The sequence below is a fragment of the Sphaerodactylus townsendi genome, linkage group LG01 (assembly GCF_021028975.2).
Source record: "Sphaerodactylus townsendi isolate TG3544 linkage group LG01, MPM_Stown_v2.3, whole genome shotgun sequence".
NCBI lineage: Eukaryota > Metazoa > Chordata > Lepidosauria > Squamata > Sphaerodactylidae > Sphaerodactylus > Sphaerodactylus townsendi.
Genome location: NC_059425.1, coordinates 54173637 through 54196068, shown reverse-complemented (window position 1 = coordinate 54196068; position 22432 = coordinate 54173637). Strand labels below are relative to the sequence as shown.

Here is a 22432-nt window from a genome sequence, read left to right as displayed (position 1 = left end):
GGATTTGCTTAACAGTACCAGTGTAACATTCAAAATGGGACATTGTATATTTTTAATTGTACCAAGCTGCATGTTTTTAGGAACACAAAGGATGCTTCAGTTAAATAAATTGGTGGTCTTCAGATTTTAGTACTCTGTCAATTTTTAGTTACATATAGTGCTAATATTCCTCCTTTTAGGAGGCTCTCTCTTTAACAGCACAACATCTGTTTGGTGGACATTGAGACTGTCACAGGCTGTTTCTATCTCATAGCTTTTGCTGAGGACGTTGTTACTGGGAACCTGTTTGAATTTTCAGTCTCTTGACAAACTTTCATTTCCAGGACATCTTACAGAAAGCCATGGAAGTCATACAAACTTACCTTGTCCTGAGAGAGACCATTGCTCTCTCCAGCATCAGAGGCAGAAAACCATGCCCTACTGCCCAAGGTGCAAGGAACAGGGCCAGTTTGAGACATTTGGTTTCCCCAAGCAGGTACCCTGCCCATCTCACTGTCAGTCTCACAAGTACATACTCTATTAAGAACTAGCCAAGCCCCAGCAGCATTTTAGTATCATCCTTGTTGAGCAGCTTCAAATGGCTACCTGGGTTCACTGGCCCCACTTAGGGAATATGTCTCTTCTGGATGCCATTTCCTACTAAGCTGTGATCACATACTTTAAAAGGACTCTTATCTGTGTAATTGGGGTTCTCAGTATTATTTATCCATGATCAAAGCAGTATTGTAACATGTCTTTTAAAATGGTTCAGAAACTTCAGTTGATCTAAAATGTGGTGGGCAGGCTGTTGTCAGGGATTAGTGACAGGGATTTTATAACCCTGGTGCTGAAAGAAATGCACTGGTTAGTCATCTGTTTCTAGGCCCAATTCAGAATTCTGGTTCATACCCGTAAGTCTTGGAGTCGAGGTACCTGAAGGATTGTCTATTCCCATACTATCCAGCTCATCAGTTAAGATCTACCTCTGAAGTTTTGTTCTCTACACCCCTGCCTTCAGAAGTGAGGAGGGTGACAACTAGAGACAGGGCATTTTCTGTGGTGTCTCCTCACCTTTGGGATACCTTGAGGTTCGCCTGGTCCCTATTTTGTTTTCTTGTAGGTGACAGGCCAAAATACATCTTTTAACCTAGTTTTTTCATTAGAGGTTTTAACTTAACAGGTTTTTATGGTCTGCCTCTGTTTTATGGATAGTTCTTATGTTGTCCAATAGCTTGTTTTAATGACTTGTTTTTAATGTTGTAGGGATTTTAAGTGTAAGCTGCCCCAAGCAGGATTCTAAAGAGGCAGCATAAATTTAAATAAATTCAGCGATGCCCTTCTAAAGCTCAGAAATTGCACATAACCTAACTAACTGTCAGAAACTAATGGAGGATATTTATGTTTTAAATACCCAGCACTGGTGCCTAATGAAAAAAATGGAAATCTTCCATGCATTCTTGATATCGACATGTTTCATTTATTGGTAAGTATCTCATAAATTGTAACATTGCTCCAGTGGCCTATGTCATCCTATGAGGAAAGTGTGAAATGCTAAACCGTGTTTAGGATAAAGATGACAGGGTATTTGTGAGTTCATCCACCATTTCCTGGACCATCTTTGTTCTAGAATGTTCTGCTTGGGTCCTGGTGCCTACCTAGTTCTGTCCCCAAGGCACTAGGACCCAAGCGCAGCATTCTAGAACAAAGACCGCCCAGGAAATGGTGGATGAATTAACAAATCTCTTGTCATCTTTATCTTGAATAGTGTATAGAAATATTTTTAGAAGCTGATTGTTAAATTTAGCAAACCCATGTCCCCATAGCCACCATGCAACCTTGTTGGTAATTTGCCTAGTTACCAGTAATGAAACCTAGTGTGAAATTTTCCATTTTGAAGAAATGACTTACTGGATACATTCACAGACCTTTCAATTTATTGCTTTGCATAAGATTGAGGTGGTGGGTTGTTCACAGCATTTGGACAAGCAGATACGAATGCAGGTAATGAGAAAATTATTGATCCTTGTATATATTTCCTCCTATCTACAGGTATGCCTGGTGCTGTCCTTCCCTGCTGTACACTGTCAGGACTTTTCAGGTGTTAGTCTTCGTACTGGAGATATTAATATCTTCCACCTTGTCACTATGGCACATATTATACAAATCATACTTACCTCATCCACAGGTAATATATATTGTCAAACTGATACTGATTTGCCAATATTGATGAACCACAGGAAGGAGGAAAATTATGAGAAGTATATGAAAAATGATACTAATTTGAAATCCTATTATGGTTTTATTACAAGAAAAAGATTTCAATATGGGTGGCAAAAAGTTATATTGGTTGTAGCAGTCTAAGGAAGTGCTATGTGAATACTTACATTCTGTATCTTTTAGGTCAGGTCATGGAAGATGATTAATAGAACTCATTTTTAGAGTTCAAAATTTAAATGCAGCTAAATATTACTCAAAAAGTAGTGTTTTCTTTTACTTGGGCTGCCCTAGAAAACTGGAAATTTGGTCAAAATGCTATGACTGGATTATTGTCAAGGGCTAGAGAAAGGGATTGTATCTCCACTTGCATTGGCAGCCCATTTATTCCTTGGCACAATTCAAAATAATGGCTCATACCTTTAAGATCCTAAACCATTTGGGACTGTCTGTTGCTTGTAGTTTATTGTTTTTAGAGCACTATTGTTTTAAATTGTGTAACCCATCTCTCGTTGCTCTCGTTGAATAGTTTTAAATTGTGTAATCCATCTTGAGTCTCAATGAGAGGGCAGGCTATAAATTAAGTGCATGAATAAGCATTTGATGGACCACTTCCATTAATACTGTCCACCTACCATTAAAATCTTCTTCTCAGATTTTGCTCTCTTGGCAAAGGTGAACCAAGTAGCAACCAGACACTTGGCTGTTTCAATGGTGACATCTTGCTGTTGGCATTCCCTCCTCTTGGAGGTTCACCTGACTTCTGGGCTTTAGTGTTCAAACTTGTTGAGCTCTTTTCATGGTCTGCCTGTAGCCAGAGGGCTGTCTTATTAGTAGCCTTTGTTGTTATGGTGTGTTTCAATATTGATGATTTTATGATGGTTTTTATTATTTTATTTTGTGAAGCAACCTCAAGCCATTTTGGGGGTGGGGGTGGGGGATAGCTGCATATAACAATGACACTAACAACAACCTTTATTAGATATGAGTACCAGAAAATAGTCAGCAGGGAAACACAAACAAATCAAGACAAAATAGGTTAAACATCTCTTACCATCAGGACCTGCAGTAGAAACTGGGCTGTTTTCCCTAGCCCCGTAGGATCATTACTATTCAGTAGTTTTACGATACTCACTTTTGGAGAACAGTTATGTATGGACCCTACTAATAAAGCATCCCTAAAAAGCTTGTATTTTGGTCAGCTGAGCAAAATATGTTCAAGTGTTTCGAGAATCTGCATATATTTAGTGTCCAAAACTGAACTGTGGTTTCAGGCAAAGTAAAAGTTGTTTTGGGTGATCATTATTGGGGAAATATATCGTTTAAGAGCATCTTCACTGGAAAAATAAAGGGCATCACTAATATGCAGCTATCGATGCACAGGTCGAGGAGAGAATTTATTATATATGAGCAGGAGTTGTGGGAGGCAGTGGTGAAGCTGCAACAGGACAGGGGGGTGCCACACCCTGGGTGCATGCCATTGGCATCACATGGGGGGAGAAATTCACCCCCAGGCCTCCTCCAGAGGTGGGGGGGGCAGGTGGGGGCACGTGCGGGCAAATCATGCCCCAGGCACAGTTCCCTCTTGTTCTGTCCCTGGTGGGAGGTGAAGATTTTGATAGGTAGTGATTTGGTCTTAATTGTGTCTAAAATGTGTAGCCAAGCTTGCCCCTTTGTAACAAAAGGAATTCCTCCAGTGATGCTGTGCAGCATTTTCCAGTTTTGCTGAGTACATTTAGTTCGATATTTTAGAAATGTTGTGTGGTTTTATTTTGTTTTTCCAGAAGAAAATGGCATGGACCAAGAAAACCCTTCTGGGGAAGAAGAAGCTTTGCTTGCTTTGTATAAATGTATTGGCCAGTATGCTGGAAGGTAAAAGACTAGCTTCTGATCGGACATTTCCATCCCTTGATCCTTTCCCCTACCCTTTCCCAAGCAGAATATAACCAAATCGACTTCATGGCCTCAGAAGGTGTGGTGGCACTTGGAATAGGTTCTCCTCTGCCCATCTTGGACCACACAGATGTGACTTTGAGGTATAAAGATGTGGCTGAATTTTTTAATATTCTGGTCCCAGATAGTGCATTGCTTTATTGCCCCAAACCAACCATTTGACTTGCATCTGGAAACTGAGGTGAGGTGAGGCATCTGTAGTCAGTTTCATACAGTAATGTGACTGTTATATTATTCTGAAAATTCCAAGGTGAATTCATTGACAGTAATCTAGTCTAGAAGGTATCAAGGCTTCACAGTAGCCAAGTCCCTGTCTCCTCTGTGATGACACAGTTAGTAAACCAGCCAAAACTGACAAAAGGTGGTCTTGGCCACAAAGATCGTCAGAAAATCAGGCAGGCGAATCCTAGTCTATAGTGGCACTATCTGGATTGCTTGGTGCTATTTAGGCAACCTTACTGAATAACTAGTGTAATTATATGGTTTAATTTATCAGCATGTCTGTTGAATCCATTCAATTTTTTAGAAGCCATAAAATTTGCTTTAAGTGGGGAAAGGCAGAAGAGGAACTGGTGTGTTGATTTAATAAATTCTTCACAGAAGCAAGTTTCAGTAGAGACAGTTTAGCATTTTGCTTGGACACTTTCTTAATGAGTGATGCCAAATTGAAATGAAATATTTTGATGTTCTTGTACAACTTTTTATAATTGATTTTGGGTCCATTTTAAAAAGTAATGTATATTTCTAGTGCCTTGAAAGAAATTTCCTCTGAATGGCATCTGTGGAGAAATATAAAAACTGGGATGATGCCCTTTCTGAGGTGCTCTGCTATGTTCTTCCACTATTTAAATGGAGTTCCAGTACCACCAGAGTTACAAGGTAATAATAACTGAACCACATTGTGAATCACTTATCACATCTAACTTCACAGAGAAACATTAGTTTCTGTTATTGTCTATAATGTACGTTATAACTTCATTATTTGACAGAGAAATCAAAGTTGATGTAGTATGTACTTTTCTAGAAAATATGATAGTAATAGTAGTTACAGTTATAGGTAACTTAAAATATTTTAATTATAAATCTATATGCATCTATTAATATTGAAACAAGGCACAAAGCTTGCTTATAGAAAACTTAATATGCAGTCATGGAACCCTAAATAGAAAATATTTTTTCCTTAACTATATTTGTCCAATTCTGCTACCCTCTTATGGAAGGTAGGCATATGTTTTAAAAAAACTTATACCCTATACTGTTCTTTCATATCTTAGGAGCTATTACTATCCATTTTTTTATAGTGAATCATGGAACTTTTTAATATATTTTAGTAGCAGTAATAATAATTTCTTATGTTTTGACTTATTTTTGCAGTAAGTGGTGGAAACCAGTTTGAACACCTGTGTAGCTATCTCTCCTTGCCAAACAACCTCATTTGCCTTTTTCAAGAAAACAGTAAAGTTACAAATACATTAGTAGAAAGGTAGGAACTATATTCCTTATTCCAGTTTAAATATGTTCAGGCTAAAACAATATAAATGTTGCATTTTGTGAGAATGAGGGAAATTCTAGCAATGCATGCCTGTGGAAGTAATGATCAGATATAATAGATCACTGTGCCAGAAGACAAGCGTTTAGGACATGTATAATGCTCCTGCAGTGTCCATATCTGTTTCATTGCACAGGCATCCTAGGTTGACCCTAGGTCATTGCCCCACACAAACATGGACTGCACTACTTCACCATTGATAGTCAGCAGGTATGAGAAACAGCTGGATAGAGGAGAGTGGTGCTTTCTATATGCAACATTGAGTAATCTTGTTCGCAGGAGAAATTGCCATATACAACTAACTGTTCCTCATAGATAGATATAGTTCCCCCATGAGTCCAGTTGTTGGAATGTTGTGTTAACCCACTCAGTTTAGTTAGGGGGAAGTATTTCAACTGTGTTGAATCTTGTACAACTTGATTGGCTGCTGAAATCTAAATCTCCTCCCCCCGCCTTTTCTATTGAAGCTGGTGTAATAATGATGAAGTTAAAAGATACCTACAAGGTCAGAGACAAGCCATAAGGTAAGCAAACATTAAAAAGCATTAAAATATTTCATGTTTTAACTGATGACTGAAAAAGGTTCACATCCCTGTGTTGTATTACAAGTGACCTACACTTTCAGAAACAATTATACTTTAACAGGTAGAAACTCACAAGGACTTATGAGAGGAATCTCATTTCTTTCTGTGCCACTATTTCCTCTTTTCCTTTCCTAAAAGCCCCCATCGCCTCTATCCCTTTTTCTGCTTCCTTCTCTATTTCTAGGATTGTCAACCCCAGGTAGGACTTGGACCTCTTCTGGAAACTCAACAGATCTCCCAACTACAGATATCAGTTCCTTCTTAGGGTTGCCAGCTCCAGTTTGGGAAATTTCTTGAGATTTGGGTGTAGAGCCTTGGGAGGGTGAGATATGGAAAGGAAAAAAAGTCTCAGCAAGGTGGGGTGCTATGGAATCCACCTCCCAAAGCAGACATTTTCTTCAGGGGAACTGATCTCTATAATCTTGAAAGCAATTGTAATTCCAGGTGATTTCCATGACTCCACCTGGAGGTTAGCAACTAGTTTCCATGGAGGAAATGTCTGTTTTGGAGGGTGGAGCCTATTAAATTATACCAGTGGTGGCGAACCTTTGGCACTCCAGATGTTATGGACTACAATTCCCATCAGCCCCTGCCAGCATGGCCAATTGGCCATGCTGGCAGGGGCTGATGGGAATTGTAGTCCATAACATCTGGAGTGCCAAAGGTTCGCCACCACGGCATTATACCCCTTCAAACCCAACCCTCTGTAGGCTTCACCCCACAAATCTCTGGGAATTTCCTAACCTGGAGTTGGCAACTTTATTTCCTTTCAAAGCTTTCTCTTTCCTCCACTCAGCAGCTTCTCCCTGAGAAAACTAGCCTAGCTTTGTGGTGTCAGCCTCTGGGACAGTCCTATTTGCATGGTAGGGAACCCTCAAGAACTTATGGAGTGGCAATTTACCCCTATATCTTCCTCCCCACATTTTTTCCTGTTTCTGTCCTCTTGGCAACCCCCATAGCCTCTCAGCTTTCACGCATTCTCTCCTCAGCCATTCACCAACCCACCTTTTATCTGCATTCCATCTTCAGCTATATTTATTAATTGATTTCGTTTATAACCCACCTTCCTGCACAGTGGGGACCAAAGCAGCTTACATTAATCTCCTCTCTTCCTTTTTATCTCACAACAACTCTGTGAAGTAAGTTAAGCTGAAAGTATGTGATTGAATTCACCCAGTGAATTTCCACAGTTTAATGGTAATTTGAACCTGGGTCTCCCTCTTAAGCTCTAAATGTTTCACAACACTGGCTTTCATAGCATGACTGCTGTTGAACAGTAGCAAGCAGCCTGACCTAGTTGAATCATGCGAGTCAGGTTGGCGACACTAGGCCTGGAATCAACCTTTGGCTGGTATATACCTAGATGGTATATATAGATGGTATCAAATCAGCCAAAGGATGCTTCCAGACCTAGTATCGCCAACATCTAGGTGGGACCTGGAGACCTCCCAGGATTACAACTGAACTCCAGATGACAGAGATGTGTTCCCTTGGAGAAAATGTCTGCTTTGGAAGTAGACTCTATGGCATTATATTTGGCTGAAGCCTCTTCCCTTGCCAAACCTTCTCAGACTCCACAACAAAATCTCCAGGAATTACCCAACCTGGAACTGGCAATCCCAATCAGTCCTGGCCCCAATGAGACCTCCCTCAAAAGCCAAAATAGGCTTGGAAAGGACCCTGCCCTGTCCCTGTACCTTTTTACCCAGAGAAAGCCATCTTAGAATACTGTGGTTGGTTCGCAACAGTCATTGAGAGAATATGCTGCTTAATGTTACATGTGTTCTTGTTTTTTTTTAATTCCCAGTGCTTTTTTGTTTGTTTTTAGATTTCATATTTTTCTGCAAACCTGGGACTCTTCTCACGTTTGTGGAAAGAACAGTCTTGCCTATTCACAGCTCCAGTCACCAGATATAGTACCATATATACTCGAGTGTAAGCCAACCCGAGTATAAGCTGAGGCACCTAATTTTACTACAAAAAACTGGGAAACTTTTTGATTCGAGTATAAGACTTCGAACTTGACTCAGTAGCAGCTAAAAACAGAAGATTTGGGAGCAAGATGAGATAGAGTTGCTTAACAGAGTTTGCATTAGGGATGAGCAACTTTCCAACACTCTAGGAACACAAATGAACCACTGTTTTCCTCCAAATGTAGAATAATTCTGGGATTCATAGCCATGCCAGCCTAAACTTTGCTCCAAAGAAAGTCTTTGTCTTCAGCAACATCAGTATTTGGCAGTAAACTACTGTATGAAGAATTGTATTAATCTAGAATGCAACACATCAATAACCCTTAGGAGAGAAATGACTTGGGCCGTTTCCGCACGGAGGCGGAAGGGGTCGGGTCGGCGTGGATTCGCATGGACGGTCCCAGAATCGGCCGAGACGACGGGCGCGAGCTGCCGTTGTCAGAGTGACTTACCGTCCTTCCAAGTGCCCTCCGCACGTCGCCGGTGCCAGGGACACGCTCGCTCACGCCGACCGGCCTCCAGGGTCGCAGGGCAAAGGGGGCGTGTCCCCAGGCCTCGGCGACATGCCGGAGGACCGCAGGACAGGTGAGTCGCCCAGTCGGGAGGGGGGGGAGGGAAGGCTCCTGGAAGCTGCTGCCGTTCGCATGGCAGCGGCTCCAAGCCGTCGTTTCCCAACAACCTCGCTTGCCAAGCAAGGTTGGTAAACGGCAGCTTTGCGCCGGTTGGGGCGGCGCTGCTGTGCAGCAGCTGCGCCCCCTATGCGAATGGCTCCCTGGGGACGGCGTTTTTGCCGTCCCCAGGCCGCCATAAACCGCCCGTGCGGAAAGGGCCTTGGTTTCTTTTAACACACCCACAAACACACACACAACCTAGTCGTAATGCTGTGCAGGCTGTCCTTTCATATTGTTTTTATGGCTCTCTGGTGAGTTAGAAAAAAAGCAGCAATATTCTTACTGGATCCCCACAGCAGCCCCAGCTCCGACCGCTATTTTGGAATTACCGTTTATCCTCGAGTATAAGCTGAGGGGGGCTTTTTCAGCATAAAAAATGTGCTGAAAAAGTTGGCTTATACTTGAGTATATATGGTATATTAATCCTGAATAAATGTGTGTGGCAATACTATTATTTCAAGAGTGGGGTTATTTCCAAATCTGCATGCTAAAGATAAGCAGCAGAGTTAAAATTGTGGATCTCAATATAAAAACATTATGAAAACTCATTCTCCTTACTTGTTCTGTACCTTGTTCTGTACCTTTCCATCATTCAAATATTGTGGCATGCCGTTGTGGCTGTCATACCTAGTTACTAGTGTCTTTTCTTTTTTTGCCATCAAGTCACAGCTGACTTATGACAACCATGTAGGATTTTCAGGGCAAGAGACATATAGAGCTGGCTTGCCATTGCCTGCCTTTGCATCACATCCACAGTATTCCTTGGAGGGCTCCTGTCCAAATACTTTTGAAGGTTGTAGCTGAAAGTGTGTGACTAGCTTAAGGTCACCCAGCAAGTTTCCTTGGAAGAGTGGTGATTTGAATATGGGTTTCCCAGATCCTGGTCTGATACTTTAGTACACCATTCTGGCTCTCCAGTCTTTCATATACTTGTGGAGCTGGGTCACCCTCCCTCTCTTATCCCTCATTGTGGCTAATTAAGTAAATTGGACCTTGCTTCTTTTTATGGAAAAAGTGGTAGAGGCCATAGTGGAATTTCAGTAATAGAATTAAGGAAATGGTGCAGTATATAGGCTGACAGGGTAGGAATGTGGATGGGAACATGATCATAAAAGGTCAGCTGAATAGTAAGCAAGTCAATCTTACCCTATGCCAGATCAACCACCTTTGGTAAATAAGCTCTGCTGACTTCCTTGAAAATGTGCAGTTGTCATACATGCTGCAATTTACTACCGCAATTAAAAAAAGTTACAAGGCATGTGGCCACACCTCTACAAAAATGTTAAATTACATTTCCCGCCCAATAAATGTTTGGTCCTTTTGTCACAGAATGAGTTGTACTCTACTTACAGTAGGCATTAAGGATTCATTTTGAGGCTCAGAATCTTTTGCAGAAATGTAGAATGTGTTATGCCATAATTTGCAGAAATGCTATAATAACCAAGTATAGTAAATACCTTTGTAACCTCCTGTGTACTGGTAGATCCAGTAACAAGGTTTGATGATGTTGTTTCACCTAATGATGATCAGTTCACTCAGTATATTTCATTGTGATATTTTCATTCACATGTGAGGTTACTTTGGAATATTTTCTCAATCCATTTTTATTTCATTTTAGTTACCCTCGTGAATCTAACAAATTAATAGACCTTCCTGATGACTACAGCTGCCTCATTAACCAAGCATCTAATTTTTCGTAAGTTTTGAACAATTTTTTATGATTTTTCTGGAATAATTGTGAATCTAGGTTTTAGCTCTGTTCTGGTCACACTCTTGTATGCCCAATGCTCAGGTTCAGTTAAAGGTTCTCAGACTCTGCTTGAGACCATGGAGAGCTACTTCTTCCCTGGGCTAGATGAACCTAATCGTTTAAGTCAACTTCATATGTTCAACCTTACCTGCAGAACTTTCATACAGTGGGGTCCAAACTAAACGTTCGAAAAGGAAGGGGTGTAATTTCCACCAGTTCACTTTTCCTGCTGCAGATTTCCCCCGCACCAATTTGTCCTGAGGTTCTCTTGTTCGCTGGGAGCAGCATTTGGGGGAGATCAATGGGCTATAGCAGGAGGGGAGGCAGAGTGTTGTGCGACTGTAGAACCTTCCATCCATAAAAAATGTAGTCTGGATCCCATCCTATCCTTAATAGTTTGACATTTTCTGTAAGGTAATGGGGCAGTAAATATTTCAGCACCTTGACTAGATTTTTTGTTTGGTTTTTTAAAGGTGTCCAAAGTCAGGTGGTGATAAAAGCAGAGCACCAACATTGTGCCTTGTGTGTGGGACCATGCTTTGTTCTCAGAGTTATTGCTGTCAGACAGAGTTAGAAGGAGAGGATGTGGGAGCTTGTACTGCACATACATATACCTGTGGCTCTGGAGTAGGAATTTTTCTCAGGTAAGAGCAGCTGCACTTGGTTGATTTCACCACATGGTTGCATTCCAGGAAAAATGTAGATGATATAGTTCTTTTTAATGGTCTTTGATCTCACCTCTACCAATTCGTGAATACAAAAGCACATGATGTGGTACTGCAAAAATGACTGACTGTATATGTTCTTTGGTGATGGATTACAACTCTCCAGAAATGGGTGGATTTAAAATAATTGGTTTTAACATTATCCCATCCTTCTTCTATAGTGCTCAGAATGGTATTCATTCCCTGCCACCCTTTATTTCTCATAATTGTACTGTGGTACTCACAACTGTACTGTGTAAGTCAAAAGATGGCAATAGTCCCAAAGCCACACAGTAAATGTTGTGGTTGACCATATATTTGAACATAGGAGTCCAGTACTCTGACCACTGCACAGTAATGGTTCTTAATTTGTTGATGAAATGACATTCAAAATTTATCTGACCAAGGTTATCTGTATTGTCATTTCAACTGTTCAGAGTAAATCAGACATTATCTGGGTATCCTTACAACAAGGTTATCTGCTTTATGTTTTTTTGTCAGAGTACGGGAGTGTCAAGTGCTATTCCTAGCTGGGAAAACAAAGGGCTGTTTCTACGCTCCTCCTTATCTTGATGACTATGGAGAGACAGATCAGGGTCTCAGGTAGTTTTTCACTATTCTTTCTTTAACCTCATATTAAGATGGACAGAAACAGTTTTTCAAAGCAATTTTAGTTACTAAGCTCAAGGTTGACCAGTATTGTCATTGTTATGCCAGGTATGTGTAGAAATGGAAACTGAAAAGCTAGATCTAGTTCTAACTGCTACGGCTAAGGTTATGTGGTATGTCATTCAAGTTGATTCTTAATCCAGTTTCAGTCTCAGGGTAGAGTTGGGCCAGAAAATCTTCTGTGTTCTCAGCTGGTTGGACTTTCACTCAGAAGTGTTGGGGATGCTACTCAATATACAAACTGAGATGATTACAACTATGTGGGAGGACTATGGAAGCTGTAGGCTGCCTGGTATTTGCTGCTTCCTTTTTATTTTATTACAGTGCCAGTCTTATGGAACTCTTAACCTGGGAAGGTTATGTTTCTCTTTTGTGGACCTGAATTATTACTCTTAAGGGTAACGTCATCTGGGGAGGCTCACCTAAGTTGCAGAATGAACTACCATTGGTAGTGTATTGGAAAGAGGAAGGGAGCCAGTCCTCCTTGAGGAAGTAGCAAACTATGCTGGTTTCACTGGGTGATGCTATAATGTACGTAGCATTTTATGAAACACATTTCAACTGTTCAGAGTAAATCAGACATTATCTGTGTATCCTTACAACATTCCTGTGTTGTAAGTCCTTTCTGAGGGTTGTTATGAAACACCTAGTGACCAATCCCTATGAGGAAAGGCTGAGGGATTCGGGAATGTTTAGTCTGGAGCAGAGGAGATTGAGAGGGACATGATTTAAGGATTAAAGGATGCCACTTAAAGGAGGGCAGGGGTCTGTTCCTGTTGGCAACAGAGGATATGTAATAATGGGTATAAATTGTGGGGAGAAAAGTTCCAACCGGATATTAGGGAAAAAATTCACAGTATGAGTTGTTCAACTGTGAAATCAGATATCTGGGGAGATGGTGAGCTCCCTCTCACTGGCAATTTTTAAGCAGTTGCTGGACAAACACTTGTCTGGGATACTCTAGGCTGATCCTGCACTGAGTAGGGTATTGGGCTGGATGGCCTGTAAGGTCCCTTCCAACTCTATCATTGCCTAATGCTGCTACTGAGTTAATGGAAGAGTTTAGTTGAAGACTTCTTAGTTTGTTGCTTGGATTCTTGGCCTTTGTGGTCTCAGCATAGGCACTCGTGTTTGTGTTATAGCTAGTTTAACTACTTCTGTTTGTATTTAATGCAACAAACCTCTGGAATTCTAAAGTGCATGATAGCCTTCACTGCTAAAATCTTGGCATTTCCTGTTTCTTTCAGACGTGGGAATCCTTTACATCTGTGCAGAGAACGATTTAAAAAGATACAGAAACTCTGGCAGCAGCACAGTATTACAGAGGAAATAGGACATGCACAAGAAGCAAATCAAACATTAGTAGGCATCGACTGGCAGCATTTATAACTGGTTATTTTCTGAAGACTGGAACTTTATGAGTATTCTTTTGTAATCCAGCAAAATTTATCAAAAAGGAGGAGGAATGAGGAAGAAGGATTGAAATAAAGAGAAGATTCTAGTTCTTTTATTAACTTTTCCATGTTTGTTTTGTAAATTTCCTGTTCCCATAAACCATCTAAACCTCTTTCTGTGTAGCAGATTTGATCAATAGTATTATTTGCCCAGTGCTTCCTTCAAACAATACCTATTGATTTCTATAACTTGGGCTGAATTTACATTTCTTGTACAAAAGGGGCTGCCATCTTGGAGTCTGGCTGAATTTCTTTTATAGCTAAGACAGGAGGAAAAAACCTGCTAAAGTGGCATCTAGATCGAGCACAATGTTGAAGTGATATGTTTGCCCTTTTGTAATAATCTGAGCCATTTTGCATTTTAGTACATAAAACTGTTCTATACTGGTAATGGAGTAAAATAAAGGTGCAAAAAATGTAGCAATGGATTTATCTAGGAGTGTATATGAACACTCATTGTATCTAAAATTACTTTGGAATCCGCAATGGTGCAAAACTATTTTGCCTTTGTATTTCTTCTTACTTAAAGAGCAAATGCTAACTTAATGAGGAAGATTAATTTAAAGATCTTTTCAAAGTTTTGAGCTCCTTAGACATAGTGTGTGGATTGTGGTATTAACATAGTGGGCAAACCCCTCTTTTGTTTTCTATGCTGTGATTGGTAGTCTTTGATGTTTAAAAGGCTGACATTTTACTTAGATGAGATACTGTAAAGAGATCATCCATTATTAGAGGAACTTGAACTGATGTCAAATTGAAGAGGCTGAGAATGGGAGATTTTTTTGTGTTCCATCTTTTAAATTTCAGCATCCATTTTCCTTTTTTTTACAGTTCTCAATATAAAAACATAGAAAGCAAAGTGAAAGCCATGGATCCTCTTTTTTGTATTTGCAAAGTTCCAGTTGTACAGTTTTTCACCTATAATTTTTCTTCAGTTGCACCATCAACTACATAAAGTTGCACTTGACTGACATTCTGTAAAGAAGTTTGTCTATAGTATATTTTTAAGTATGTTGAAATAACTACATGGATTTTGCACTTGGCACATGGGTGCCTGAAGGCAGTGAATTTTCTAGGTATATACAGGGCATCCAAGAAAACTATAAAACGTCATATTGTAGTTTTTGGAGAATTTTCATACCCTCCATCCCTCCTAAATATTCATTTTTTTAAAAAGCACCCAACAAATTACTACTTTGTCTTTTTTGCATAATTGTAATCTTCATTAATTCTAATCTATCTTTCTTTTGGGTTTCATCTTTAGTACGGACAAGCCATTTCTTGAATATCAAACACATGTGCATTTGTAAATTTGGGTTTTTACAAATTTAACACATCCAATAGTGTTCACAGCAGTTTCCTACTGATTCAGAATAGATATAATTAATACATCAGACACAAATATAAAAGTAGACCAGTTTGGCTTCCTTATCTTAGGGCAATTTTTGGGCAAGACTTGCTTGTCTGTCTTCCTACATGCATTAGTAATGCTTGAACCTCTTTTTTTTTTGCTCTTGTGATGGTGTAATTGGCAGGGAAAATATTCACTTTTCATTTTCTTTTCTTTGATTAGGTTGTACAGACTATTTGTGGTGCATGTTATCCTTAATATAGTTGTGCTCCAACACCAGTTTTTGGGAGGATTTTGAGGCTGTGCGCTACATTTTTATTTTCCTGTGGGTTTCATAGATATTTCAAACATAGCAAAATAGGATCTGCTGCCATTACACTGAGTTTCTCTGTAAATTAAAATCTATTGAGAGAAATAAGGCATCCATCCCCCCCAGGTACTAGTCTAAGATGGAGGCCAAAATGGGTCGATAGAACTATAATTATAACATAGGAACATACATAATTTACCTTGGTTTTCTGTAAGATTGCTCATTTTTCAACAACTCATTTTCTTCTGACTTTTTTTTGCATGTATTTATGTTCATTGTAGAAATGTTTATATAACAAGCTTTCAGTATCAGGGAATTTACCTGCATTGGCTATAACTTTCATATCTGTGGACAACTTGTAAAAATTGAAATGTATCATATGTATAAAAATATAAGAATAAATGCTTTAGGTGTTGACATTCAATTGATGGCTAAATCTTGCTCACTTCAATCTTTTAAAAGAACATTTTGTAAATAATTTTGAGTTACTGGCTACTATTTGAGAGAAGGCCTGGATTTGAAACCTTTGCAGATCCAGTATAAAAATGTAAGGCTGTAGTTAGCATTGTCCATCATTTGTCCACTAACTATCTGGATTTTGAGCTCAAAAATCAAAATGCTTTCCAAACCATAAAATACTGTTATAATGCAGAATAGACTTGTGAAAACATGCTATTTTGAGAACATAAGTTGCTAACTTCATATAGTGAATTACCATTTTTTTAAAAAAAATGTCTTTTAATCTTGGTGGCTTCAGGGCAATATTTATTTATTCATTCGTTCATTTGATTATAGGCTGCCCTTCCCCATTGGATGGGCTCAGGGCGGCTCACAATAACATATTTTCAATTAAAACCAGCAATTCAGTATATATCTCTGTGCCTCAATTTGATAAACAACAACTAACTTGATAGGAAAATGAATTACATTATGAACAGTTCTAATTTTCATTTGATGCCTGTAAAGTGTAATGTAATTTGTTATTCTGAAGGCATCCCTATAACATATGAAGGGCTGGATCTAGTGATCTGTCAGTAAAAAGTACTGATAGCTGTGGATATTTCAGTTGTTCCCCTCCCCTCAGCAGTTCTTTCCAACCCCAAGCAAGTTTATTCCTGGGACTGCAGGACCCTTATAGACTAAGAGTTATGTGGACTGACACAGTGAAATGGGGAAGGGCAGTGGTGGGATCCAAAAATTTTAGTAACAGGTTCCCATGGTGGTGGGATTCAAACTGTGGCGTAGCGCCAGTGGGGCTGGGTGGGGCACGATGGGGGCATGGCCGGGCATTTTGGGGGCGGGACATTCCTGGGCGGGGCTGTGGCAAGGACGCAGCCATTGCGCCGGTCCTTGGGCAGGAAACGAATGCACACAGGCGCAGGCTGCCACGCACGCCGGTTCACCTCCTGCTAGACTGCTTCAGAGTACTGCTGCTGAGAGGAGGGGCGTAACTAAGGCAAAAATCACGTGGCAAAATCACCAATTAGTAACCCCCTCTCAGCACACACAAATAATTAGTAACCTACTCTCGGGAACCTGTGAGAATCTGCTGGATCCCACCTCTGGGGAAGGGAATGAAATAGTACTTTTTAATTGTTCCATCAGCATAGCTCTGTTGATGGAGAAAAGAGGGTGAATTCATTCTTTCCCTCTCCACATTGCAGCCTCCCACTCTGTGTGGCTGTTAGTCCATGTGGGCGTTTAACCCTTGCAGCAAACTTTCCAATATCAGAAAGGTCTGCTGGTGAGAAGGCAAAATGGGAAAGATCTACAACCCTTTCTTCCATGAATCACTGGATCCAGTCCATAGACTGTTCCTTAAATATGAGGAATGGTTTCTAAATTTGTGAAGTTATTCCTGAACAGTTTGCCACCTTGTTTTCATTGTCTCAGTGTGTGCCATGGATGGGTGGAAGAGATTCCCATGCAAAATGAAGAGCAGTGAGGGTGGCCGAACAACATCAGCAAGGAAACAGTTGCAGAAAATAGCAAGTGAAGGAAGCCTAGAGAGGAGGTAAAGAATAAGCAAAGGGGTCCAATTCATGGTCCTTTGAAAACTTGACCAAGGAAAAGCAAAAAGAATAAATGTTATTAATGTACTATGGAAGCAAATATACTTCTGCCTATCATTCATCCCTGTTGATTTCAGCCTCTGATGCTGGTATAGTGGATAATTTGGATTTGGAGCTAGCATTCTGTATACACACCAGAGTTTTTCAGGTACTCCTTTTTACTGCAGCCCCATGAGCTTCACCAAAAATTGCTACACAAGGTTGGGATTCACTGGAATAGCACTGAATTGCAAGGGATTGAAGATAGAATGGAGGAGGAAAGTAGTTGTACTGTTCATGTACCATGACTAGGGGACTTTCACAAGCTTGACCTGAGTGTGTCATTTTGAGGTAAACTTGGTCTTATACGCATCAGCTAGGTATTGGCACAGCTGCACAAGTTAGACAGTGAAGAAATCTGATAGGAAGAAAGTTGATTCATTGTTGGAGGAGAGTTTTACAGGCAACATGAACCACCAAAAAGACAAGTGGACTCAATCCTAAACTTTCCCACAAAGCTGAAATGACTACACTGAGGCTATTGTATTTTTGGTCACATTATGAGAAGACCAGAGTCACTGGAAAAGACAATAATGCTAGGTAAAGTTGAAGGCAGCAGGGAAAAAGGAGGACCCAACATGAGATGGATTGACTCAATAAAGGAAGCCATGGCCTGCAGGGTTATCTTAAGTTTTCAGTGACTTGACAGTCCTTTTTTTCTCTCCATCAAGTCACAGTCAACTTATGGCAACCCCATAGAGTTTTCAAGGCAAAAGTTCTGAGGTAGTCTGCCATTACCTGATTCTGCGTAGTGACCCTGGTATTTCTTGGTGGGCTCCCATTCAAATACTGACCAGGGCTGATCCTATTACCTTCTGAGATATGAAAAGATCTGGCTTGTCTGGGCTATATAGGTAAGGGCAGATAGCACTTAGCACACACATAATGGAACATATTTTGTCAAATGACTGTGATCAGAATACAGATAATTTGATGTGAGCTTTTCAAATAAAGTTCTTTCTTCCACCATCTTCAGAAGCCAAATATGAGCTGCATGCACACTGGGAGGGGTTGGAAGCAGTGGTGGGATTCAGCAGGTTCGTACCACGTCAGCAGAACCGGTTGTTAAAATGGTGCTTGTAAACAACTAGTTGTTAAATTATTTGAATCCCACCACCAGAACTGGTTGTTAAATTATTTGAATCCTACTACTGGTTGGAAGTATTGAAATGGTGCATCTCAGTAACAGCAATGTAGGCATGCCCTAAAGTTCTGTAAGCTGGTTCATGATGTATACTGATCTCAAGAAGTGTTGGCTTGTGTACATAACCAATCAGACCATTGCCGCAGATAAAATTTATCATCTGATGACATTTCAAACAAGTTTTTCAGCGTGGTTGATTGTACCCAAAGGGACATAACCTTGTCTTTGAACTTGAAACTAGATCTCCCTGCATTTCCTAACATGTTGCTATGATGGAAATTTGGCCAAGCTTTAGTCTTCACAGAGTGGTGTCAGCTTGTGACATTCTATTTTCTCTGGCCTTATCTCTTAATGAACTAACCGCTAATACTCTTTACAAATTAGCATTGCAAACCATGTTATCTTTTAAACATTTAACATTTTATTGAGGTCAGTATTAGATTTAATATGAAAGAGTCTGCCATAAAATTTATTCTGAGTTTTGCTGGAATTCTTGAATTTAAAAAATTCTGTTTCCTTATTTGCAAACTAATTCAATGAAGGTTAGCCTTACCTTGAAGAGCCTGATATAGCTTTACTCAGCTCCAATTAAGTAGGACATACACCAGGAAGCAACCATTGTCCGGTATTACAAGTTATCCAGGACAGAGGAATGCATGATGGTTAATCCCATAAATTGTATTAAGGCTACTTAGGAATAATTAGCTCTGTAAGAACTGGTCATACTTTCCATTCCTCTTAAGATGTTTTGTCAAATTTTCTGTGTCTTGGCAGAGAATTGGGGGGGGGGGTTTTCATTCTTTTTATATCCTTTAAAATGTAAACACCTAAGTACAAATTATTTTATTACTCCATGTAAATATATTTTGCCACTTTCAGATATAAATGTCAAAAGGTTGTTGACCTTAAGTCGTGACTTCAAACAAAAGAGATGGTTGTACATTTTACACCTTTAATGGAGTTTGCTAGTAGATTTGTAAGGTGCAGAAAGGTTATGTAGATGTAGAAAAGTGGTACAGAAAACTTGGAAATAAGTCCCAATGCTGGGTTGTACAATTGCCTTGGCTTGTTGGTAGGCAATTTTACACATAAGAAAACTATTAGAACTTGAAGCTAAATGTCATATTTCAAAGTGAATAGTATACAGCATGTGTCTGAGCCAGTCCAGAGTTTGCAATGGAAGTATCGGTTCTCAAGAACTTCAGCAAGCAACGACTATTACAGGAATCAGCTTTTTTGAATATAGGGCAACCTATATACTGAACTATGCAACTAGTTCCTCTGCATGAGTCCTGCTCACTGCTCAGGTATGGGCTGCTTCATGCTGACTGTTTTTGCTTGATCTCAAGTGGCGTAGTCACATTCAGACCATTTAGCAATAAACTGAATGTATACTTGCAGAAATAAAGTGGGTTCCATAATGAATCTCAGTAATTTCCTTCACTAGTTGATAGTGGCTGGTTAGATGATTTTAAACAATTGGAGAAATTCATGGGTAAGATCTTTCAGTTTATTGTGGCAACTAAATGATGTGGGAACTGAATGGGAACTAAATTATTTAGTTCTAAAGTCCCATGTCTCTGAGAACCAGATACTGCTGATGAGAGACTGGCTCAATGATAAATTATGTACTCTGTATGCCAATTCAGTCTTTGGTCTCTGCTGTCCAAGGATCTCCTATCGTGACTATTGGGACATGCCTTTCTCAACGTGAGACCCTGGAGAGCCATTGCCAGTCAGTCAGACAGCACTGAGCTAGATGGATGAGGAGTCCAATTCTGTATAAAGCAACTTAGGAAGAGCCAATCTGGTATAATGGTTAGGGTGCTGACTGGAAGACCATGCTTCAAATTCCCATTCAACTCTGAAGCACACAGGATAATCTTGGGTGTTATGGTCAGCCTGTTCCTACCTCACAGGGGGACTGTAAAGATAAAAATGGAGCAGGAGAGAATCATGTGTGCCATTCTGAAAACTTTGGAAGAGAGGTTAGATGAAAATGGGATAGATGGTTTCAACTGTTCATACAGCACTCAACAGCATTGACATCCAGCTTGTGGGTATTTAGGGTCAACTGTCTGATTGCCATAATGTACAACAAAGTACAGTAGATGAAATTGTTCTGACCCAAGAAGGCATATTCTTAAAAGACAGTTTCAAAAGTAGATGGTTTGTGTTAATTTGTCAGTGTTGGTGTTCTAAATATATTTCTATATCCTTTGCAAAATGGTAAACACTGGCAATATGCTTTGGGCCGCATCCTATGGTGTAATTTTAGGTGCATCTAGGGTGGCCAGGCACAGCTTTGATAACCAGCAAGAGACTGGGGGTTTTACTGCCACTCCAAGTGGCTGCAGGAAGTGAAAGCTGGGGTCAGGGGATCCCCCATTGCACCAAAGATGGCTTGAGGTAAACATCTAAAAATTAAAAATGAATGCAACCAATGTGCTGGTTCAGGTATCAAGCAAGTAAAGTTGTAATTCCATTGAGTGTATGTGAGCTGGTCTGTTACAAAGTATCAGACTGAAAATGCAATCTAGGTATGATTTTCCTGGTTCTAGACAGTTAGTTCCAGTGTCTTCTAAGCTGCACATGAGTAAAAGTGACACAATAATTGAAGGGACACAAATAATGCAAACAAAAGGGGAAAAACACTGTATTAAACATATATTTCAACATTTTCTTTTAACAAGTACTCTCTTAAAATAGATTTTAAGTATCTACATTCACATTTGCAAATAGTATCTACAAATATATTCAAATGGCAATTACAATATCGCAGAATCTCATTTGACAGGACAAATTTTAGAAGTTGCATAAATACAAAGCAATCAATTCAAAGGCCCCTCATAAGAAGAAAGCCTAGATCTTGCATGGTAATATAGTTTATCTTTGTTTTGATTATGACCTATTTTCTTTCCTCCTCACTGAGCAAACTCCACTACTGGATTATGTTCTTGCCAAGGGAAAAGGAAAACAAATCAGATGGGAGAGGGTTCCACTTTTGCTTGTCCTGTCCCATGGGAAGCAACACAATCCAGTGATGGAGAGTGTTCCCCTTCAGAGGAAGAAGAAAAGGGATTGATTGATAAGAACCAATTTCTGCTATTTTCTTAACAAGTAAATCCTATGCTTTTCCTGTGTCCTCAAACAAATCTGTTTCCTACAGTCTCTGCATATCTAACACAGTGAGGGTGCTCTTGATATTAACTTTGAGAACAAGATTTTCATCAGTGAAACCAGCTATTCTGAAATGTCAGTAGAATGAGTTAGGGCAATTAAAATGGAATCCTAAAACACTTTCTTGGGAATTAGCCGATTGAATAGAACTGAGTAGGAGTTGGATTAGACCCGCATATGATTACTTTCTTAAGAACCAGCATGGTGTAGTGGTTAAGAATGGTAAACTCTAATCTGGAGAATCAGGTTTGATTCCTCATGTCTCTAAGAGAGCAGTAGACTCTTATCTGCTGTACTGGATTTGTTTCCCCTCCTACGTATGAGCCTGCTGGGTGATCCTGGTCTAGTCACAGTTCTTTCAGAACCCTCTCAGCCCCACCTACCTCACAAGGTGTATGTTGGGGGGAGAGGAAGGGAAGGAGTTTGTAAACTGCTTTGAGCCTCCTTGCCCGAGAGATAGGTGGGATATAAATCCAACTCTTCTTAATGATTATGAGGACAGACCCATATCTCCATGAGTTAATGGTGTAAGTCAAGACTTTCTAGGGCTGAAGTAAGGTTAGATGTGACAGAAACATTCTAGTGCTGCATATAGAACACAGCTCAATAAAAACTCACAAAGGGAGTTTTGAAATTATCTTCAGCTTTTTGACTGTTGGAAATCTTTCTCATATTGATCAAACTGCACACATTACAGACCAAGTATATACAAAAGATTCCTACCACTTTGCTTACCACACTCAATGTCATCGATATGTTATTTGCTGGTTCCGCTATTCACAGGAGACAACACCCCCCCCCTCCAAAAAAAATCTGATTTCTAAAGCTGAACAGTT

At 39.9% G+C, this 22432-nt stretch overlaps 1 protein-coding gene across 2 annotated transcripts in view; it reads left to right on the top strand.

The window, feature by feature from the left end:
• UBR2 (ubiquitin protein ligase E3 component n-recognin 2) overlaps positions 1-15585 on the top strand; it is a 72194-nt gene extending 56609 nt beyond the window's left edge. For both annotated transcript variants that reach the window (XM_048511727.1, XM_048512545.1), the window contains exons 38-47: positions 1395-1462; positions 2029-2164; positions 3978-4065; positions 4895-5025; positions 5521-5629; positions 6163-6219; positions 10542-10619; positions 11147-11317; positions 11879-11980; positions 13294-15585. In XM_048511727.1, coding sequence (XP_048367684.1) covers positions 1395-1462; positions 2029-2164; positions 3978-4065; positions 4895-5025; positions 5521-5629; positions 6163-6219; positions 10542-10619; positions 11147-11317; positions 11879-11980; positions 13294-13435 — 1082 coding nt within the window. In that variant the 3' untranslated portion in view covers positions 13436-15585. The remainder of the gene's footprint in view (positions 1-1394; positions 1463-2028; positions 2165-3977; positions 4066-4894; positions 5026-5520; positions 5630-6162; positions 6220-10541; positions 10620-11146; positions 11318-11878; positions 11981-13293) is intronic.
• The last annotated feature ends 6847 nt before the right edge of the window (positions 15586-22432 follow it).